Here is a 17,308-nt window from a genome sequence, read left to right as displayed (position 1 = left end):
TTATACCATCTTTAATTTGATCTTACCATGTAGGATAAGTTGTACCAAGGTAATTCAGAGTGTATTGTTTGACATTTCCATTAACATTATTCACTAGTGAGAGAGATTATGTTCATATAACTATACCATTTTTATTGTAAAAAAACATGTAAATCAATTACTATAAAAATGTTTTGTAGTCGTCTTAAATATCTAGCCGCCAAGTGTGTTAAATATTTCTTTTTAAATTTTTTTATCATCCATAATAATTTTATTTGACAACTTAAAATATATTTAAAAATAAGGTGAAAAAATAAGAATATTTATAGTGTGTTTTGGTTTAATTTTTAGACAAAAAATTATTCGAACTAAACATAAAATAAATATGTAATTTAGTTTGATTTGTTTTAAATATAATACTATATCCAAATTAAATCAAACCCATCTTTTGCAGTTGAGTTCGATTCGATTAAGTGATTTTTTTTATTTTTTTAATCTATTATCATAATTTAAAACCTATCAAATAAAATTTCATAATTATTATATTAAATTAACTCAAAATTAATTTTGTTTGAATTTTATTTTTTATTAAATTCTGTTTAACATAGTTGAGTTGAAATTATTATTTTCACTTCTATTTAATATTAATATAAAATAATATTTTCAACTATTTTTATAACATAATAATTTGTGCACTTGATATTTAACACTATTCTATATCATTTTTTAACATATGAAAGTAAAATATGAATCTTGATTATAATACAATAAAAAATAATAAATTATTTAATATATTATTAATTATCACAATAAAATTAATATAATATAATATATAGTTTATTGAGTTTGGTTTAATTTTTTATAACAAGATTCAAAAATTGAATCAAACTAAAAAAGCATGCAATTTTTTCTTTGTAATTTTTAGTTTTTTTGAATCGATTTAATGGTTAAGAAATAGTTTGATTTGATTTTGAACATCCCGATGGAAAATGATTTTTGAGGCCAAATAATTTTTTCAAAAAGGATCAAAATCATTATTTTTTTTACTTTTATTTTTACGTATCACAATAATTTCAGTGTAAATCAAACATGCACTTAAGCGGGATAACAAGAAAGATACATATACAATCTCTAGAGAGAAAAAATAAAAGTAATATTAATAGGCAGTGTGGGACTCTATGTTGGCTTCAGCGCTGCGATTCGGAAGCTAACATTCCTAGTTCTGACAGGGTAAGGAGTGTGAAGAGTTGAAAGCAGAATAATGAAGCTTGGTTTCTTTATGGTCTTTCTAGTTCTCTATATGATACTGGAACGAGGGATCTTGTTATTACCCCAAGTAGAAGCTGCTGCTGCTGATGGATTTGTGAAAGTAAAAGGGGTGCAGCTTATGTTGAATGGGAGACCCTACTATGCTAACGGTTACAATGCATATTGGCTGATGTATATGGCCTCTGATCCATCTCAGAGAAACAAAGTATCATCTGTGTTTCAAAAGGGTACCAACCATGGACTTAACATAGCCAGAACATGGGCTTTCAGTGATGGTGGTTACAAGCCCCTACAATACTCTCCTGGATCCTACAATGAAGACATGTTCCGGGTTAGTTTCTTTTTTTAAGGGAAGAATTAGAACCGTGACCTTTCTACTCTTTCCTTCTTCCTTTACTACTAGACTAACCTTATATCTCCCTTCATGGTGGTGGTTAGTTTAATTCATCGCCTCCATTTTTGCAATCTCAATGTATTATTATTGGTATTGAGTTAGAGTAATGATTGTTTTATTTTGTGATTATTAACATTACTTCTTCTCCTAATTAAAAGCATGCTTGCTATGTATATAATTGGTGTTCACACTTTTTGCAGTAGTAATAATTATATTTTGGCTTTGTGTTACTTTGATAATGAAAGGGGCTGGACTTTGTGATATCAGAAGCCAGAAGATATGGGACCAAGCTTGTGTTGAGTTTGGTGAATAACTATGATAACTTTGGAGGAAAGAAACAATATGTGGACTGGGCAAGAAGTGAGGGTCAGGCCATAGATTCTGAAGATGATTTCTTCACTAACCCTCTAGTGAAGGAATACTACAAAAACCACGTCAAGGTAAACATTTCATAATTTCATTAGTAGCTACCGTGTTTAGTTATTTTGTTTTCCTTATTTTCATCAATATTATCGTGTCACAGTTTGGTTTTACTCATTTTAGTATGAGAAATCACATTCTTACTTCAATATTGTACAATTTATTTTTCAAATATGAATGAAATTAAATAGGAAAAGAAAATGGAAAGTATATACGAGACAAAATAAATGATGTGATAAAAAAAATATTATAACAATATTGTGGGAATAAATATATAACCTTTTTATATTGTGACATGTTATTCTTGTTATGGAAATGCTAGGAAAAACGAGGGAGGGACTAGGGAGATATCGTTAGGAATTTGCGCTATTACTCAAATTAACAATATATACAGGATTACAATTAATTTGCATAATTACAACTAATTACATATCTACAATATCTGATACAAATCTTCCATTTCTGAAATATACTTTCCCGATTTCTAGAAATATAGTTTCTTGATTTCTAGAGATACAGTTTCTTAATTTCCTAAAATGCGCTAATAAATTTATTTTCAATGTGAGTCACTTGTAATATATTCACCCTTGATGAAAAATACATCTTTGCTTGGGAAAAACTTTTTCCGTTTCTTGAAAGTATGCAACCGAGGGTAGAAGAGTGATTAAAAATAAAAACTTTACCATCACCAGCTTTTGTGGTTGAATTGCTCTGTACGTGAGCTTAAACATTTCCTACTTGGTAGCTGACAACTGCCAAGAATCAATGAACCGTATTTTAGAGGTTTAGACTTGTTTAAAAGAATGTTGCTACTTATACACTCTTGCAATTTTCACTGCATTAATGTTCAACATGTGCATTCAGCTATCGAGCAGTTCTTAGATGAGTAAAGTGCATTTAAGTACAACTAATCAAATACTATATGAAAATAATTTCAGCACAAGCTTTTTGTGGTCCTTTACCATTATTTTGCTACCTCAGCTACAACTCGTGACAACATTTGTACCAACGATTTTCCAGGGAAAAAGACATATAACTGACCTAATATTGGAGTTTTTAATTTGTGTTTTGATAGAGTGTACTCACAAGACGTAATAACTTCACGGGGGTCGTTTACAAAGATGATCCAACTATAATGGCTTGGGAACTCATGAATGAAATTAGATGCCCTTCAGATCAATCAGGAAACACGGTTCAGGTAACTACTACTCTCGGCTTGCATTGTTAATTATATTTTCTCTAGACTTTTTTTTTTTTTTATTGCACATTGGTCATATTAAGATTAGAATTTATAATATTGAGTGATATAAAATTGATTCAATGATTGAAGAAGAGTTAAAGGAAAAGAGGAGGGAGAAGTTAAGTATTCAAGTTCTCCAACTAACATTTTAAAGAAAATTAACCAACTAATTAAAAAAATCGCATATACCTCTCTCTAGCACTGACTAATCTTAATATCTTCTTTGGACTTTGAATATAAGTTATATATATATATATATATATATATATATATATATATATATATATATATATATATATATATATATATATACATATATATATATTTTAATTTGATGCTTTATTTCCTACTATACTATTTAAATTAATTGATGAAAGTCTTTAGTTTTATGGGGATTTGTTTTAAATGAAAATACTTTTTCTCTACTGTGAAGAACATATAGTTAATATCACGAAAATAAAAAAGATTATTGAAAATATATAAATAGTATTTGCTTCGTCTCAAAATATAAATATGGTATTTGAAAAAAAATTATCTCAAAATAAATGTTGTATTTAATTTTTTAAATGTGACATTAATTATTATTTTTTTCACTAATACCTTTAATAAATGTCATTTTAAATTTAATATTAATATTATTCTCTTTCATCTATTTGTAAAATTGTTAAAATTTTTTTTTATCTATTTGTTAGTTTTTCTTAATCTGTGTAAAACAACTAATGACAACATTTATTTTAGAACCGAAGAAGTATATTTAAAGATAAATTTATTAAATGTGATGAAAGGATTTAAAATTTACTTATATTTTATAGGGTTAATTATTTTTTATTCCTAAATTTTTTTTGTAATTCTATACTTTTTCTTAATAATTTTAGACTTTGTTGTTAGTAGTATTAATTGATGATGTAACAACATGTTGGTTGTCTACCTGACACAATATTAAAAAGTTTGACAAGATAATTAGGTGTAATTTGAGAGATTAAAAATACTATTTTCAAAAAAAATCATCTGTGATTTAAGATTTACCTTGGTACATAAGAATAAGAAGATATAAAACTTACAAAATTGAAACTGGGGTTGTTTTCAGACATATCGCATTATCGTAATTTCGTTTTCCATTTTCAATTATGTTTAAATTTTTCATTCTCACCTCTATTAATTAATTTTTTTCCATCCATTTTGGGACTTCTTGTCAATGCTAGGTTCGCAATTAATATATAGAAAATAGAGTAAAAATAACAAAGTTTTGTTCCACAGCCATTACTATTCGGTTAGCTCTTTCACTTTAATTGCACAAAAGCTTAGTTAGTATTTTTAATTCTCTAATTACACACGTTATACTTTCTACATCACTCTTACAACCTAGTTTTAGCCCTCTTGATTTCATGTAAAACATATAACAGGGGAAAGTAAGGTTTAAAATTAGAAATGAATTCACTTGGGAGTGGCTGTATGTATCAGTGCAACGTAAAGAAAGTTAACATCTCTCAAAAACCCAAATGGGCTTTTTAAGTTCAGGATATATATAATTTTGTTTTCAAACATCACAAGAGATAATTGAGTTTAATTTCCCCCTTTTTGTCAGGGTTGGATTACTGAGATGGCATCTTATTTGAAATCCATAGATGGAAACCATTTGCTAGAAGCTGGTCTGGAGGGTTTCTATGGGCTGTCCAAGCAAGAGTCTAATCCGAGCTTCCACGTAGGAACAGATTTCATTACAAACAACCAAATCCCTGGCATTGATTTTGCCACAGTTCATTCATACCCTGATCAATGGTATGGATTTTTTTTTTTTTTTTTTTTTAATGTTTCTGTATCGGGATCGAACACAATCCATGTGACCGAATTGTAAGACAATTACCATAAGGATTGAGAATCCCGATACTTATATCATACTTCTATTCTTTATAAAACCTCATAATCATATTAATTTATGAGAAACAATATTCATGCACCATTTTTCTTAGGCCATACTTGTATCATATTTTAAATAATAAAACAAGAAAAACATGCATTTAGATAATAACAAGAAAAACAAGAAAAACATCTTAGTTGTTACTATTTTTAATTGAGTAAATGGTATACACTGAGATTTTTATATTGTGATCAAACCTGAAACTATCATATATATAATAAGTTGAGTTTTTACTGTGTCATTCAATTAGAAACTAATATATATTATAAGATCTTATTTTTTATTTTTACAGTAACTATGATAAAAGTCATACCAATAATGGATTCTCATTCATTGATATTGTAAAATTTACAGCATAGAAATAAAAATTAATTTCTTATGTTGGGGCAAGGTTTTATAGTTCATGGTAATGTTGAATTGGTTTTCCTTCCATGAGCAGGCTTCCAGGTTCAAGTAATGAAGACCAAATCTTATTTTTGGTTCGTTGGCTCAATGATCACATACAAGATTCACAGAACATTCAGAAGCCAGTTCTGTTTGCGGAGTTTGGAGTAGCAACAAAAAATATCAGTACTGACTCAACATTAAGGGACCAATTTTTCAACTTGGTCTATTCTGCAATCTATTCATCAGCAAGTGATAGCGGGGCAGCTGTTGGCGGCTTATTTTGGCAACTTCTAGCTGAAGGAATGGATTCTTTTCGAGATGGTTATGAAGTGCCATTAGATGAGAGCTGCTCAACTGCTACTTTGATTGCTCAAGAGTCTGAAAAGCTAAACAGAATCCGGATGAAGATATTTCCCAGAGTGAAAAATTCTAAGAAGTGGAACAAAGCAAGGGAAGTTAGAATCCCACGATGGCAGGGTGGTGCTAATTAATGAAAGAAACTTAGACAAGTCTGTCTTGAAGACTTTGTAACATCATTTGTGAACGGAGATATCATCCGAATGTGATTACCCTCCATAAGATGAGTTATAGTAGTATTCCAAGAGGACAGAATAGGCCACGTCCATAGCCTTGTATTACGTTGTCTTATTAATGAAATGCCCTTTAATCTTAGACATTATTTGTACATGTAATGTTCATAGCATGAGGCTTAGCTGACCCATATCACCTTTGTACAGACAAATTATTAGGTAGTTCAGGATCGTCATGTGTCTATGGTTCTTATCAATCTACATGACACGTATTCAAGTTTTTCAATTCACAAGAAAAAATTAATAACACTTAACTATAAGTCATTTGGAGACTAATGGGGACCAAAATGGTCACACGCCAACAATTTCTCCTTTTGTAGGATCATGCCGTGGTGGCATCATGAATCCTTAGGAACTGAACAGACTTAGTGGCTCAGAAGGCTTTGGATGAAGGAAGTAAACAGGGTACATGATATGTAGTCGAATTTTTCAAGACAGAGTTAATAAAACTTCAATAGGTGTCTCGTGGAGATTAACCAGGATTAAATGGTCTTGGAAATCACAATAATTTTTTGGTTTCTCCCCTTCAAAGTGCACAACCCTCACTGAGTTTACAAACCTTGTCTTAAAGATTTTTCTAAAATAAACATAATTATCATCAGCATATAAAGGATCTCTGATTGAAACATACCAACAGAAATTATTTATTCCGAAACTAAGAGTTGTTACATTGAGTGTAACTTGTAGTCTACAACGGAGCACTTTTCTATACCTTCATTAGACTTATATACCAGCAACCTAATTAAAGTAGTTTCTGCCAATAACTCCTTCAAATGACTGTTCCATCTTCAATTGTTGCATTATTCGCTACAACTACGATGCCTGACCTAATATAGAATCCTTCCATAGGCCTGTCTGCTTCTTGAACACCCTGAGAAGTCATCATATTTAAATCAGCAACACACATGAATTGCTGGATAGTAAAATACCATGAACTAGAAACTGTTTTTAGCAGTTTCAACAGTCAAGTTTTTTTAGCAGCACTTACATCAGTATTGGCTATAATCACATTTCTTCCTATCCTGGCATTCTTGTCGATAATACAATTCCTTCAAAACAGAGGAATAGGAAATCAGCAGAAGTTAGAAATGAAGGCCAAGTGATTTACTATCCCCAAAATTTTAACATGCTCGCTCACAAAAGAACTACTTGGGAGGACAAAGCATGAACTAAATTATGATGTGTTTAAATTAAGCTTTTTCATTAGAAGAATGAGGCAAGGATCAAATTCTAAATCAACCGTGGAGAATATTAACATGCACTTTTTACACAAGAATCCTTTGGGCAGACAATGCATGAGCTCACTTTCTTGTTCTAAAATTAATCTTTTTAATCAGAAGAATGAGGCTAGGATCAAATTTGATCATAGAGGCTCTAAACCATGTCACGAACCAACTATTCCTAATGTTTAAGTGAAGATACATTAATGATTTTTGTATTTTTTTTCTAACGGAAGTTATAACTTGTGATATGTAATTGTGAGTATAACTTGGACTATTTTGTTCTTCTAGAATATAGAAATAATGTACTTATACATGAATGTGAAAGGTTTCATTGAGAGACATCATGGCACCTGATTTTAGTATTCTCTCCAACACCTATTGGAACCTTTCCTTCCTTCAGCAGAGTTGCAATTTCAGAATCAGTTTGATAGTAGTCAGCACCCATCATCATGGTATCCTGTATAGCAAAGCCTATAAGTATATTTGTCACAGTTGTTCTAAAATAGAACATTAAAAGGTTAACTCTAGGAGCTGGAAATAAATGCTGGCTATAATATGTCTAACCATAGTAGTGAAAAATACAAAATGTATCAAGCTTACCTGAAGCTCTGAACCAGATTCTAAACGTGATCGCACACCAACAATAGAATGTTGAACTCTACACTCACTCAAGAAGCAACCATGAGAAATAATTGCATCCACAATCTGCAAAAATCAAGTTGAAGCATTCATCTGCAGTACAAAATCAACAAAGAAAACCAGTGAAAGCTTTGTGTCTTACCTTGCACTTTATTGCTTTAGTGGGTGGTAGGAATCTTGGGGAAGTGAAGAAAGGCGACTCTTGATCATAGAATTCAAAATTTGGAGACTGCAAATAATGAAGTATGTGATCAGTAAATGTACTAGACTGTTCATTATGGGGAAAAATGTAATAACATTTTTCCAAATCTTATCAAATCCGTTATTATCGAGATTAACAACACAAACTTGGGCTCAATACCACTTCAAGTCTTCTAAACAGTGAAAGAGTCCCATTGTTTTTTAATTTAATTATGATTAACTTTCATTCTTGGTTAACCAGTTGCAGTAAAGAAACCAAATTGGCTGAAACAAACTTTCAAATTAAGAATTAAATGTAGAGGTAATTTTCTGGATAGTTAAACAAACCTGTTTTGTTAGTTCCAGATTGGCTTCAAAGAAGGACTTTATAGTTCCAATATCTTTCCAGTAGTCCCTGAACATATATGCCTGAAAATTACAAATAGAAACAAAAACATCATGAACAGAAAAAAGAATTTAATTTCATTAGCATAATAACATTCAAATCCATGGTTGGGATTCCTCTCACTTGGACTTTGTGGTCCCTCAAAGCAGATGGGATAATTTCAGATCCAAAGTCATTGCAAGAAGGACAGCTCCATCTTAACAGTTTCAGTAGGGTCTCAGTTCTGAATACAGAAACACCCATGGGTGCAATGTAAGGATATGTCTGTGCTTCTTCTGCTGTTAAGCCTAGGAGAGTGGTATCAACATGCTGCAGTTATTAAAGGGGGAAACTAATTAGCTCTTCAATGACAATCCATATATTTATTGTGATAAAGGGGTGTGAAATGTAAGAGAGTTTAAGGGACTACAAATATACCATTGCCTTCAAATCTGATCCTTCTGGTTTTTCTACAAACTGGGTAATCTCTCCCTTTCTATCAATTTTCATCAGCTCGTAGTCTGATGCACGGCTGATAGATAACTAAAAATGATCAACTTCAACAGAAATATATAACTAAATAAAGTCTATTGTTAGTGAAAGAGATGAGATTAATTTCTATGCATTGTCACTGTAAACGATTTCTGATTGGTTGATAATGTAAAAATCCTTGATATTTTCAATGCATATACTATTTTATCTTTAGCATATAGATATTTATACCTTTCATCCATAGGCACACATGAAACTGTGATATCAGCATTTGTCCCAATATGTTTCTGCAAGCACAGTCCTCTTCAATTAGTATTAGTTTTAGAAATTATCTTAGTTGTACATGATACACGATGTATAATACATGATTAGATATTAGTCCCAATATGTTTTTGCAAGCACAGTCCTCATCAACTACATATAATACATGATGTAATTAATCTTAGATGAGAAATTATCTTATTTGTACCTCCACAAGCTTCATATAGTCCATCCGGCAAAGATGATCACCAGAAATGATCAAGATGTGCTCAATATTCTTGTTCTTGGCATCCTGCATGGTAATCCGGACAAATTTATTTCATGGTACTAGACTGGTAAATTTAGCATATATGTATGTAGCATTCAAAATACCTACCTCAAAAACCCAACTAAATCGTCGCACTGCATCAGCTGTCCCTTGGAACCATTTATTCCCAGCCTCTCCATTAGTTAGAGTAGCAGCCAAGACCTGTTTCATGTAAATGCCACCTTTGATAAGTTACATAGCCTCACTGATAAATTTCTTCAAACTAGTTTAAATATAAAAATAATTTCATAGAAGATAGTAAAATCTCACTCTTTCTGAAATACTACAAATCAATAACTTACCTCCACAAAACCACCTCCAAAGTTCACCCCATTTCCAAAATTGTAAGTGCGAGATAAGTGGCCATTGAGGGAGAAAGAGTTGAACTGTGTTAAAACGTACACTTTTCTGATGCCACTGTTGATGCAATTGCTCATAGGAATATCTATGAGTCTATAACACCCTGCAATTGGAACCTGCAAACATGATGAAATTATTAATAACAGACCCTGCATGTCATCACATTTAGAAATCGTGCATGAAGGAAATGCAGTCACTGTGTCCTCAGTTAGCATTTACTCAAAATTCAAGACAAACCACTCATACCATTTATAGTAATCAATTCAAACCTCAAAAGAAAATGATACTATAAACTTCTACACCATACCGCTTGCTTAGCTCTTGTGCTAGTAAGAGGAAAGAGTCGAGTTCCAGCACCACCACCCAATATGATAGCAACTACATTTTCCGGGTTTGCTTTTGGACTCTGAAAAATGGGTCCCTGGAATATCTGAAATCAAAATACATATGCAGCATTACGATTTAGCATCCAAAAGGACCAACAAAACTAAGCAACACTATGAAAAAATAATGGCTTAGGCACTGACACGTCACTAAAATGACTAAAATAAACACACATAACCGCACAACAATGGTCCTAGTTTTTTTTTTCTCTGTATGAATATATATGGGCACATTCGTGGCAGTGAAAACTTTTCAATGTTACCTGTATAATTTTAACCATTCAAATATGATCTAATAATCTATATATATTTTTAGTTCTTAATTTTCACACAAAAAAAATATATATATACTCATTTGATATGTTTTTCCCTAATAAGACATAGTCAACAAAATTTTATGTCTCTTATTATTAGATTTCATTTCATCATTTTTATGCATTAATTGATTTTTGATAAAAAAAATTATCTTATATTTCTTTTATGAAAATCGAAGAAGATGAATAGATTCTCAAATAAAATTAAGAATAAATTTAAAAAAAATATTAGAAATTATAAATAAATTTAATGTTAATAACTAAATTAAATTTTTAATAAATGTAAATAAGTCATCTATGTGTTATAATTAAAGACGGGAGTGTATAGAAAAAGAGGCAGGGATGCACGCATCAGAAAATGTTTTGCATGTAGTTATTATTACCTGTGGCTCTTTGTTCACGTCTGGTGTGTAAACAGCTTGTGCAAAGCCAGGCTTGAAAGTTGTAGCTTTTAAACTCTTGCGTGGAGTACTACAAAACCTGATGTTAAGGCTTCCCCTTGTGTTCTCACCCCAGAACCCAGAAGAACTTCTGTTTCTAGATCCAATTCCCTTAGTGACTAGATTAGCTCTGGCATTCAGGGTTGCAATAATTGCATCCATGACTCTCTCTCTCTCTCTCTCTTTCACTATATATCTCTGATGGACAGAGTTGAGACAAGTGAACCTTATTGATCACACAAAACCCCACACCCTCTTATGAATGGGAATGTGTTGAGATCAATGGGCACCAATTGCAAGTTTCAGATTTGCAAGTGGCTTGAATAAAAAACAATGAGGTGAACATATATATAAAGATATGTGGTGAGTGAGATGGTGCAATGAGAGTGCATCCGATTCAATGTTAGCGAAGATGTTGGGGTTGAGATCTATTGGCAAATGAATAGTTATTACCAACGAAAAACTTGGCAAGTTTTTCTACTTTCATTACTGAACACATTAATCAGCACATGCTACATATTCTTCTTATTACTTGGAATGAGTGTCCGCAAAACTCTTGCGCTGCACCCATTTTTGACGTGTTCTTAGGTTCATTTAGAATTTTTGTTTATTTGTCTTGGTTCGTTCATTATCATACATTGTGCGGTCTTAAGTTCACGAATTTAGGATGTATTTTCCTACATCTCGTGGTAAGAATTTTTTTTTTTTGTTATAGCAAGGAGGATTACTATTCGTAGTTACTACGTTTTAACAATCTTCCTATAGTAGTTTAATAGTTGTGATGACATAAATTAAATGGGTAAAGAACTAAAACTTATTTTGATTTCATGAGAATACAATTGCATTAAAATTTTGAATAAAATGATTTGTTACTTTTTTTAAGATTGATTTGTGACTTATAAAGGTCTTTTTCAGTTTAACTTGGATCACATAGTTCCCACATATATATATATATATATATATAAAATTAAAATTCATCATAACACGTTAACACAACATAATAATTGTAGTTCCTTCTCTTGATGCCAAAGAGATGTCTACCCCGAAAAACTGATGAAAATAAAGTTTGTAATCCCCAAACTAGCCATCTCTTGAAATCAATATTACCAGATATACCAATCTCCAACCACCTCCCTCTACATGCCTACTGCTTCGAGAACCTGCCGCCAAAACCTTCACCTACGCCGAGACGCACCTCATTTCCCGCAAGATCGTTGTTGGATTGTCCAACCTCGGAATCCGCAAGGGTGACGTCGTCATGATCCTCCTCCAGAACTCCGCCGAGTTCGTCTTCTCCTTCCTCGCCACCTCCATGATCAGCGTCGTTGCTAGCATTGCAGAGATTGAGGAGGTTAGGACGTTGTGGGGTCCTCGAAGGTGCAAGGGGAGGCCACGTGGAAGACGCCGGAGTAGGCGGAGATGGCACGGGAGAGGGTGAGGCGAGTGGTGGCAGAGTGGAGGTTGAAGAGGTGGGAGGCGTCGGAGCCGGGGAAGATGGTGGTGTGCAAGGTCCTAGCCCAGGTTTATAAAATTGAAATTTTGTAATGAAAGAAATCTTCTCTTTATGCTTTACACATGTTAATAACTTTCCAAAAAAGAAAATATGAAATGAGAGTTATCTCAAATTGGGGGGAAAATTAATGAAAGTGTAAAAATATAAAATAACATTGTTGAATGGTAGACTTGTTTTAAACCACTTCGAGGGTCGTGGGCCTGATTTGCTACTTGGGTTGAACATTAGGTCCATGCCTAAGTATTTTCAGATCATAGTAGATTAATCTGATTTAGACATGTACATTCACTTTAAGTCACATTTTATTAATTCAAAAAAAGTCACATTATTAATTCCTCTTAACATGTCAGAATATTTGAATCTCTTAACATTCCTCAAAATATCACCTGCAATTATGTGATCATTCTTTTTTTTTATTAGCTTAAATGCACCATGAATTGTTTAAAAATTCTGAATAATAATTATACCCCACCCAACCTAAAACCTTTTGGAAACTATATAACCTAAGAGTACTTCGCCACTTGTTCGGTCTCTAACATAATTCACAACGACATTATTAGAAGCCTAATTCTTAGATCTAAAACTAGTCCAACAATAAGTGGGATTTAAAGTAAATTTTAAAATAAATTTTTTTCTTTGAATAAAAAAGTTATACTTTTTTTGTCAAAATATGTGGCCTTTTTATTAATATATGTGACCTTTTTTTAAAAAAATTAATAGAAATTTTTTTGTTAATGGACCTAATGTTTAAGCTTTATCCTTAAACTTGCTATGTTTGTATTAAAGTAATATTACCAGAAGGATTGACATTGCATTAACAATGAGATAAGATCCATAAACCCTAAGGCCTATAAATATGTGTATATAAAGGGTGAAACTTTTAAGACGATATAATTGGATAGATATAGCTCGACATAACAAGCAAAATTTATATTGTATCCTGGACAAGTGGAATAATAATACTAATAATAGTAAATAAATAAATCTTATTTCACATTAATAATTGTTTAAACTCATATCTTGATACAAGATGAGCACATTATCGGTTAAAGGGCCAGTTGGGCCGAATATAATAGAAATAGTAGAAGGGCCCATTTGGTGACGACCACATATATACTCCAGAATCTCATCCTTCGCCTTCTCCTTCTCCATCCCAAATCGAATAAGATAGATAGGTGAAAATGGCGCAGTGTGTGGCCAACACATTCGTGCAAGGAAAACCCTTTCTTCCAGTTGCAGCAGCTCCCACTAAAAATGTAACCAGAATTTATTACAATTGAAATTCACAACGTTTGATTCGTGGAGTTAATAACGTTGTTTGATTGCAGCAGGTTCGGAGAGCGGTTCAGTGCGGTGTGTGGTGCAAGAAGAAGGAGATACACCCGCAATTCTACGAGGAATCGAAGGTGTACTGCAACGGGGAGCTGGTGCTGACGACAGGTGGGACCCAGAAGGAATACGTGGTGGACGTGTGGTCGGGGAACCACCCCTTCTACCTCGGAAGCCGGTCGGCGTCTATGGTCAGCGACGACCAGGTCGAGAAGTTCCGCAAGAAGTTCGGGGAGCTCAAAGAGATCATGGAGATTCCTGTTCTCAAGGGAGAGATTGTTATCCCCTCAAGGCGCAAGGGTGTTTCCAAAGGAGGCAAGAAAAAATAATCTATTCTACTCGAACAGGATTGTCTCCCATAGGAAGATATTAAGGTTTCCTTTTTTAATTTCAATTTCTGTAATATTGTAAGACGCTTTAAGCCTGTGCTATGGATATTGTTTCGAGCAAGCCCGTGAATGTGGTAATGTGATTGATTTGGTGATTATGTTCATTTTGAGATTTGCCATTTTTTTCTCCAGTTCATTAGGAGAAAAAGATTCTTATTAGTTCAGAATCCTATCGAAAGATAAGTAAAATAACATATAAATGGGGAAGTACTACCTGAAGACTAATCACTTGTGCTTAATTAGTTGTGTTTAATTACTTGATTTATTTGTTTTTCTTTTTTTAAAAGAGCAGAGCTTTATTTGAAAATGTGTAATTGAAAGCTTCTTAAATTTTTATTTTTGAGGAAATTTCCAAATGATACTGTAATTAGACTTGTCACTTGTGTGATGAGGATAATGGTTAGGTGATATTGTTTGCTATCAGAAGAATATAACAATTCATGGCCTAAATCATATAGTGGACGGCAGATGCAAACCAGAAAAATATTAGATAATCTTCAGCTGAACTGATTTTTAAGTTAGTATTAGAGAGTATGCTTGAGTTTCCATGGGTTATGATAAATAATGCTTCTCGGACAAACATTATTTTCGTTGTACATTGTTTAACGGATTAGTGTTAGATGCTATACTTTGCGGCTGTATTAGTGTTGATCCACACATATAAACCATTCCTTCTTAACATGAACCTGCCAAGTTTCTCTTTTCATCCTTTATCTTTTTTTAAGACCATCTGTTAAGTAGACTTATCAATTCTACTTGCATATACAAACAATCATGAAGCACTTTATTCAACAAGGAAGATGCATGTGGAGGTTGATTCATAAATATATGAAACTTTGTTGTGCCTGTGTTCCGTTTATTACTACGAAAAGATGAGCAAAAACTAAAAACTAAGTGTTATAGACGTGTTTTAATCTTGTAATTAAGAATTGGATGATGCCCTCGTTCTTGATTAGCTAGCCTCACAGGGAAGGACGGTTAACAAAAAAAGAAAGAAAAAAGGATTATAGCCATCATGATTTACTTGCGAATTAATGATTTGATTTTGTATAACTATTCAGTGTGAATTTGAGTAAATTTTACAACTGACAGAATGTTCATTCATCTCCTAAAGTCATGTATACTTTTTGAATTATAAGGATAACAAGGAATAAATCGGTTTATTTTGGGATAAACATTATAACTTATAAGTACACACGCTCTTAGAAAATCCCATGTTGAAATACTCACCATTGGAGGATGGAGCTTATTTACAAGAAGGTAAAGGAAGAGTCATCTGCATCATTGGTGCCTACCAAGCGAAGATCATATAATGTAATAACTAATAAAGACTCTAACAAGCTCCATTGAAAAGGGAAAATGTGATAGACAATGATAAATAGAGAAGATGGCAATATAGGTAATCAGAGATGCTAGTAAAAAGGTAAGAGACATTCTCTATAAAGAGCCAATCTACTTCACAATTGGTGTATGTTGCATAAAAATTGCCTCAAGCAATCCAAGTTATTTCACTGCAACACATCAATAAAAAAAATGGTAGTTGTTATATCCACTTTCCCTCTCTTTGCTTATCCACTTTCCCATTTCAATTTGTTTTTTCAAAAATGTCCTCCTTACAAAAAATGCACTTCCCTATTAACATACTTGCATCATTCCCTCTTAGAGCATTTTTCTTCCCATGCTTGGAAAGCAACTGGGTATTGGAAACAATATTGCTACCAAAGCAACTGCCCTTTGTAGTCGTACTCGCACACCAACTGGATGCTTCCTCGGCACAGTTGCTAGCTAAAGCAACATTGTTTTACATTATTAAATTAATAAAAATAACATATAATTATTTTAAGATGTTTGTCACTCATAAACACATTACTTTGAGATAAAAACATTATTGGTGACACCCATTAAAAGCAACTAAAGAAAATTCTTCCACTGTAGAGATTTATTGTTTAAAATTACTTGTATTAAAATAAACATAAAAATAATCCACGGCCACACCAACACCTGTCAAATAGAGTAAAGCTTGCATCTTGATAAAAAATAATAATAATAATTATAAGCCAAGGTGGGCTAGAAATCAGAAAAGTTGGTGATCCCAACTAGATTGGTACCCTCAACAAAACTAATTAACGAAGCCTACGAAGAAGATTTCATTAAAAATCAAGGAGAGAAAGTTCAACACACGACCATGGGGGAGGAAACCCAAATAACCCATGCAAGCAAAGCTAGTTGAATCTGTAGTTCGAACAACCTATTTTGTTAGAACTATAAGTAGTTGCCAAAAAATTAGAGACAGACTCCCACCAACAAAAGAAGAGGCTATGGAGGCAAGCATATCTGCACAAGCATTGTCCTCCCTAAAAATGTGACCAACAACAAAATTCATGTGCCTAACTAAAGCTGTACAATTAAGCCATTCGTTTTTTAACTGCCAAGGCACCAAATCATCATTTCTGAAAGCTTGAACTACCATAATGGAATCACATTCCAACCATTCTAATAAGCTAGTCTTGATAAATTAAATTAAGATAGGCATTGTAATTTTTAAGATAAATTTATATTTATTTTTTTTTCAGTTGCTTAACGATTGTTTAATTAGATTGTTGTTAATGCATAAAATTCTTTGCAATTTTTTTCTCAGAGATTTTTTTAATTAAAAACAAATTCTTATGTTTGGCAAGTGTTGTTGTGCGCGTCAGAAGTTCAATTTCAAGCAGCTAAGAAGAAATGATGCAAGTATGTTAACATGGGAGTATATTTTTTGTAAAGAGGATTTTTTGGAAAACAAATTAAAAGGGGAAGTGGATAAACAAAGAGGAAAAGTAGATATAGCAATTGCATAAAAGTCTAGGTCTAGCTTTTTTACAGAAAAGACTAGTCTAATATGGGTCTAATATAT

General features: G+C 32.4%; 3 protein-coding genes across 4 annotated transcripts; 2 read left to right on the top strand and 1 right to left on the bottom strand.

The window, feature by feature from the left end:
- Positions 1-1,139: 1,139 nt before the first annotated feature.
- Positions 1,140-6,292, top strand: LOC114384503 (mannan endo-1,4-beta-mannosidase 7-like). The gene is made up of 5 exons (XM_028344172.1): positions 1,140-1,579; positions 1,888-2,082; positions 3,138-3,260; positions 4,888-5,081; positions 5,660-6,292. Exons 1-5 carry the CDS (start codon positions 1,241-1,243, stop codon positions 6,096-6,098), a joined length of 1,290 nt encoding a protein of 429 aa, XP_028199973.1. The 5' UTR covers positions 1,140-1,240; the 3' UTR covers positions 6,099-6,292.
- Positions 6,293-6,817: 525 nt separating this feature from the next.
- Positions 6,818-11,506, bottom strand: LOC114384500 (glucose-1-phosphate adenylyltransferase large subunit 1-like). Its single transcript, XM_028344168.1, has 14 exons — positions 11,125-11,506; positions 10,352-10,474; positions 9,987-10,160; positions 9,754-9,846; positions 9,586-9,669; positions 9,348-9,403; positions 9,063-9,156; positions 8,769-8,954; positions 8,588-8,668; positions 8,202-8,288; positions 8,021-8,125; positions 7,771-7,877; positions 7,186-7,246; positions 6,818-7,068 (listed from the first exon to the last, which is right to left on the bottom strand). The coding sequence occupies exons 1-14, from the start codon at positions 11,341-11,343 to the stop codon at positions 6,967-6,969; spliced, it is 1,572 nt and encodes a 523-aa protein (XP_028199969.1). The 5' UTR covers positions 11,344-11,506; the 3' UTR covers positions 6,818-6,966.
- Positions 11,507-13,796: 2,290 nt separating this feature from the next.
- Positions 13,797-14,516, top strand: LOC114383214 (50S ribosomal protein L31, chloroplastic-like). 2 transcript variants are annotated; one of them, XM_028342838.1, is made up of 2 exons: positions 13,797-13,950; positions 14,023-14,516. In XM_028342838.1, exons 1-2 carry the CDS (start codon positions 13,876-13,878, stop codon positions 14,350-14,352), a joined length of 405 nt encoding a protein of 134 aa, XP_028198639.1. In that variant the 5' UTR covers positions 13,797-13,875; the 3' UTR covers positions 14,353-14,516. The 2 variants fall into 2 exon arrangements, with proteins under 2 accessions (XP_028198639.1, XP_028198640.1); XM_028342839.1 differs by having other exon boundaries at positions 13,799-13,950; positions 14,026-14,516.
- Positions 14,517-17,308: the final 2,792 nt, after the last annotated feature.

Source organism: Glycine soja, chromosome 14 (genome assembly GCF_004193775.1).
Source record: "Glycine soja cultivar W05 chromosome 14, ASM419377v2, whole genome shotgun sequence".
Classification (NCBI taxonomy): Eukaryota; Viridiplantae; Streptophyta; class Magnoliopsida; order Fabales; family Fabaceae; genus Glycine; species Glycine soja.
This window is presented reverse-complemented; position numbering and strand designations above follow the sequence as displayed.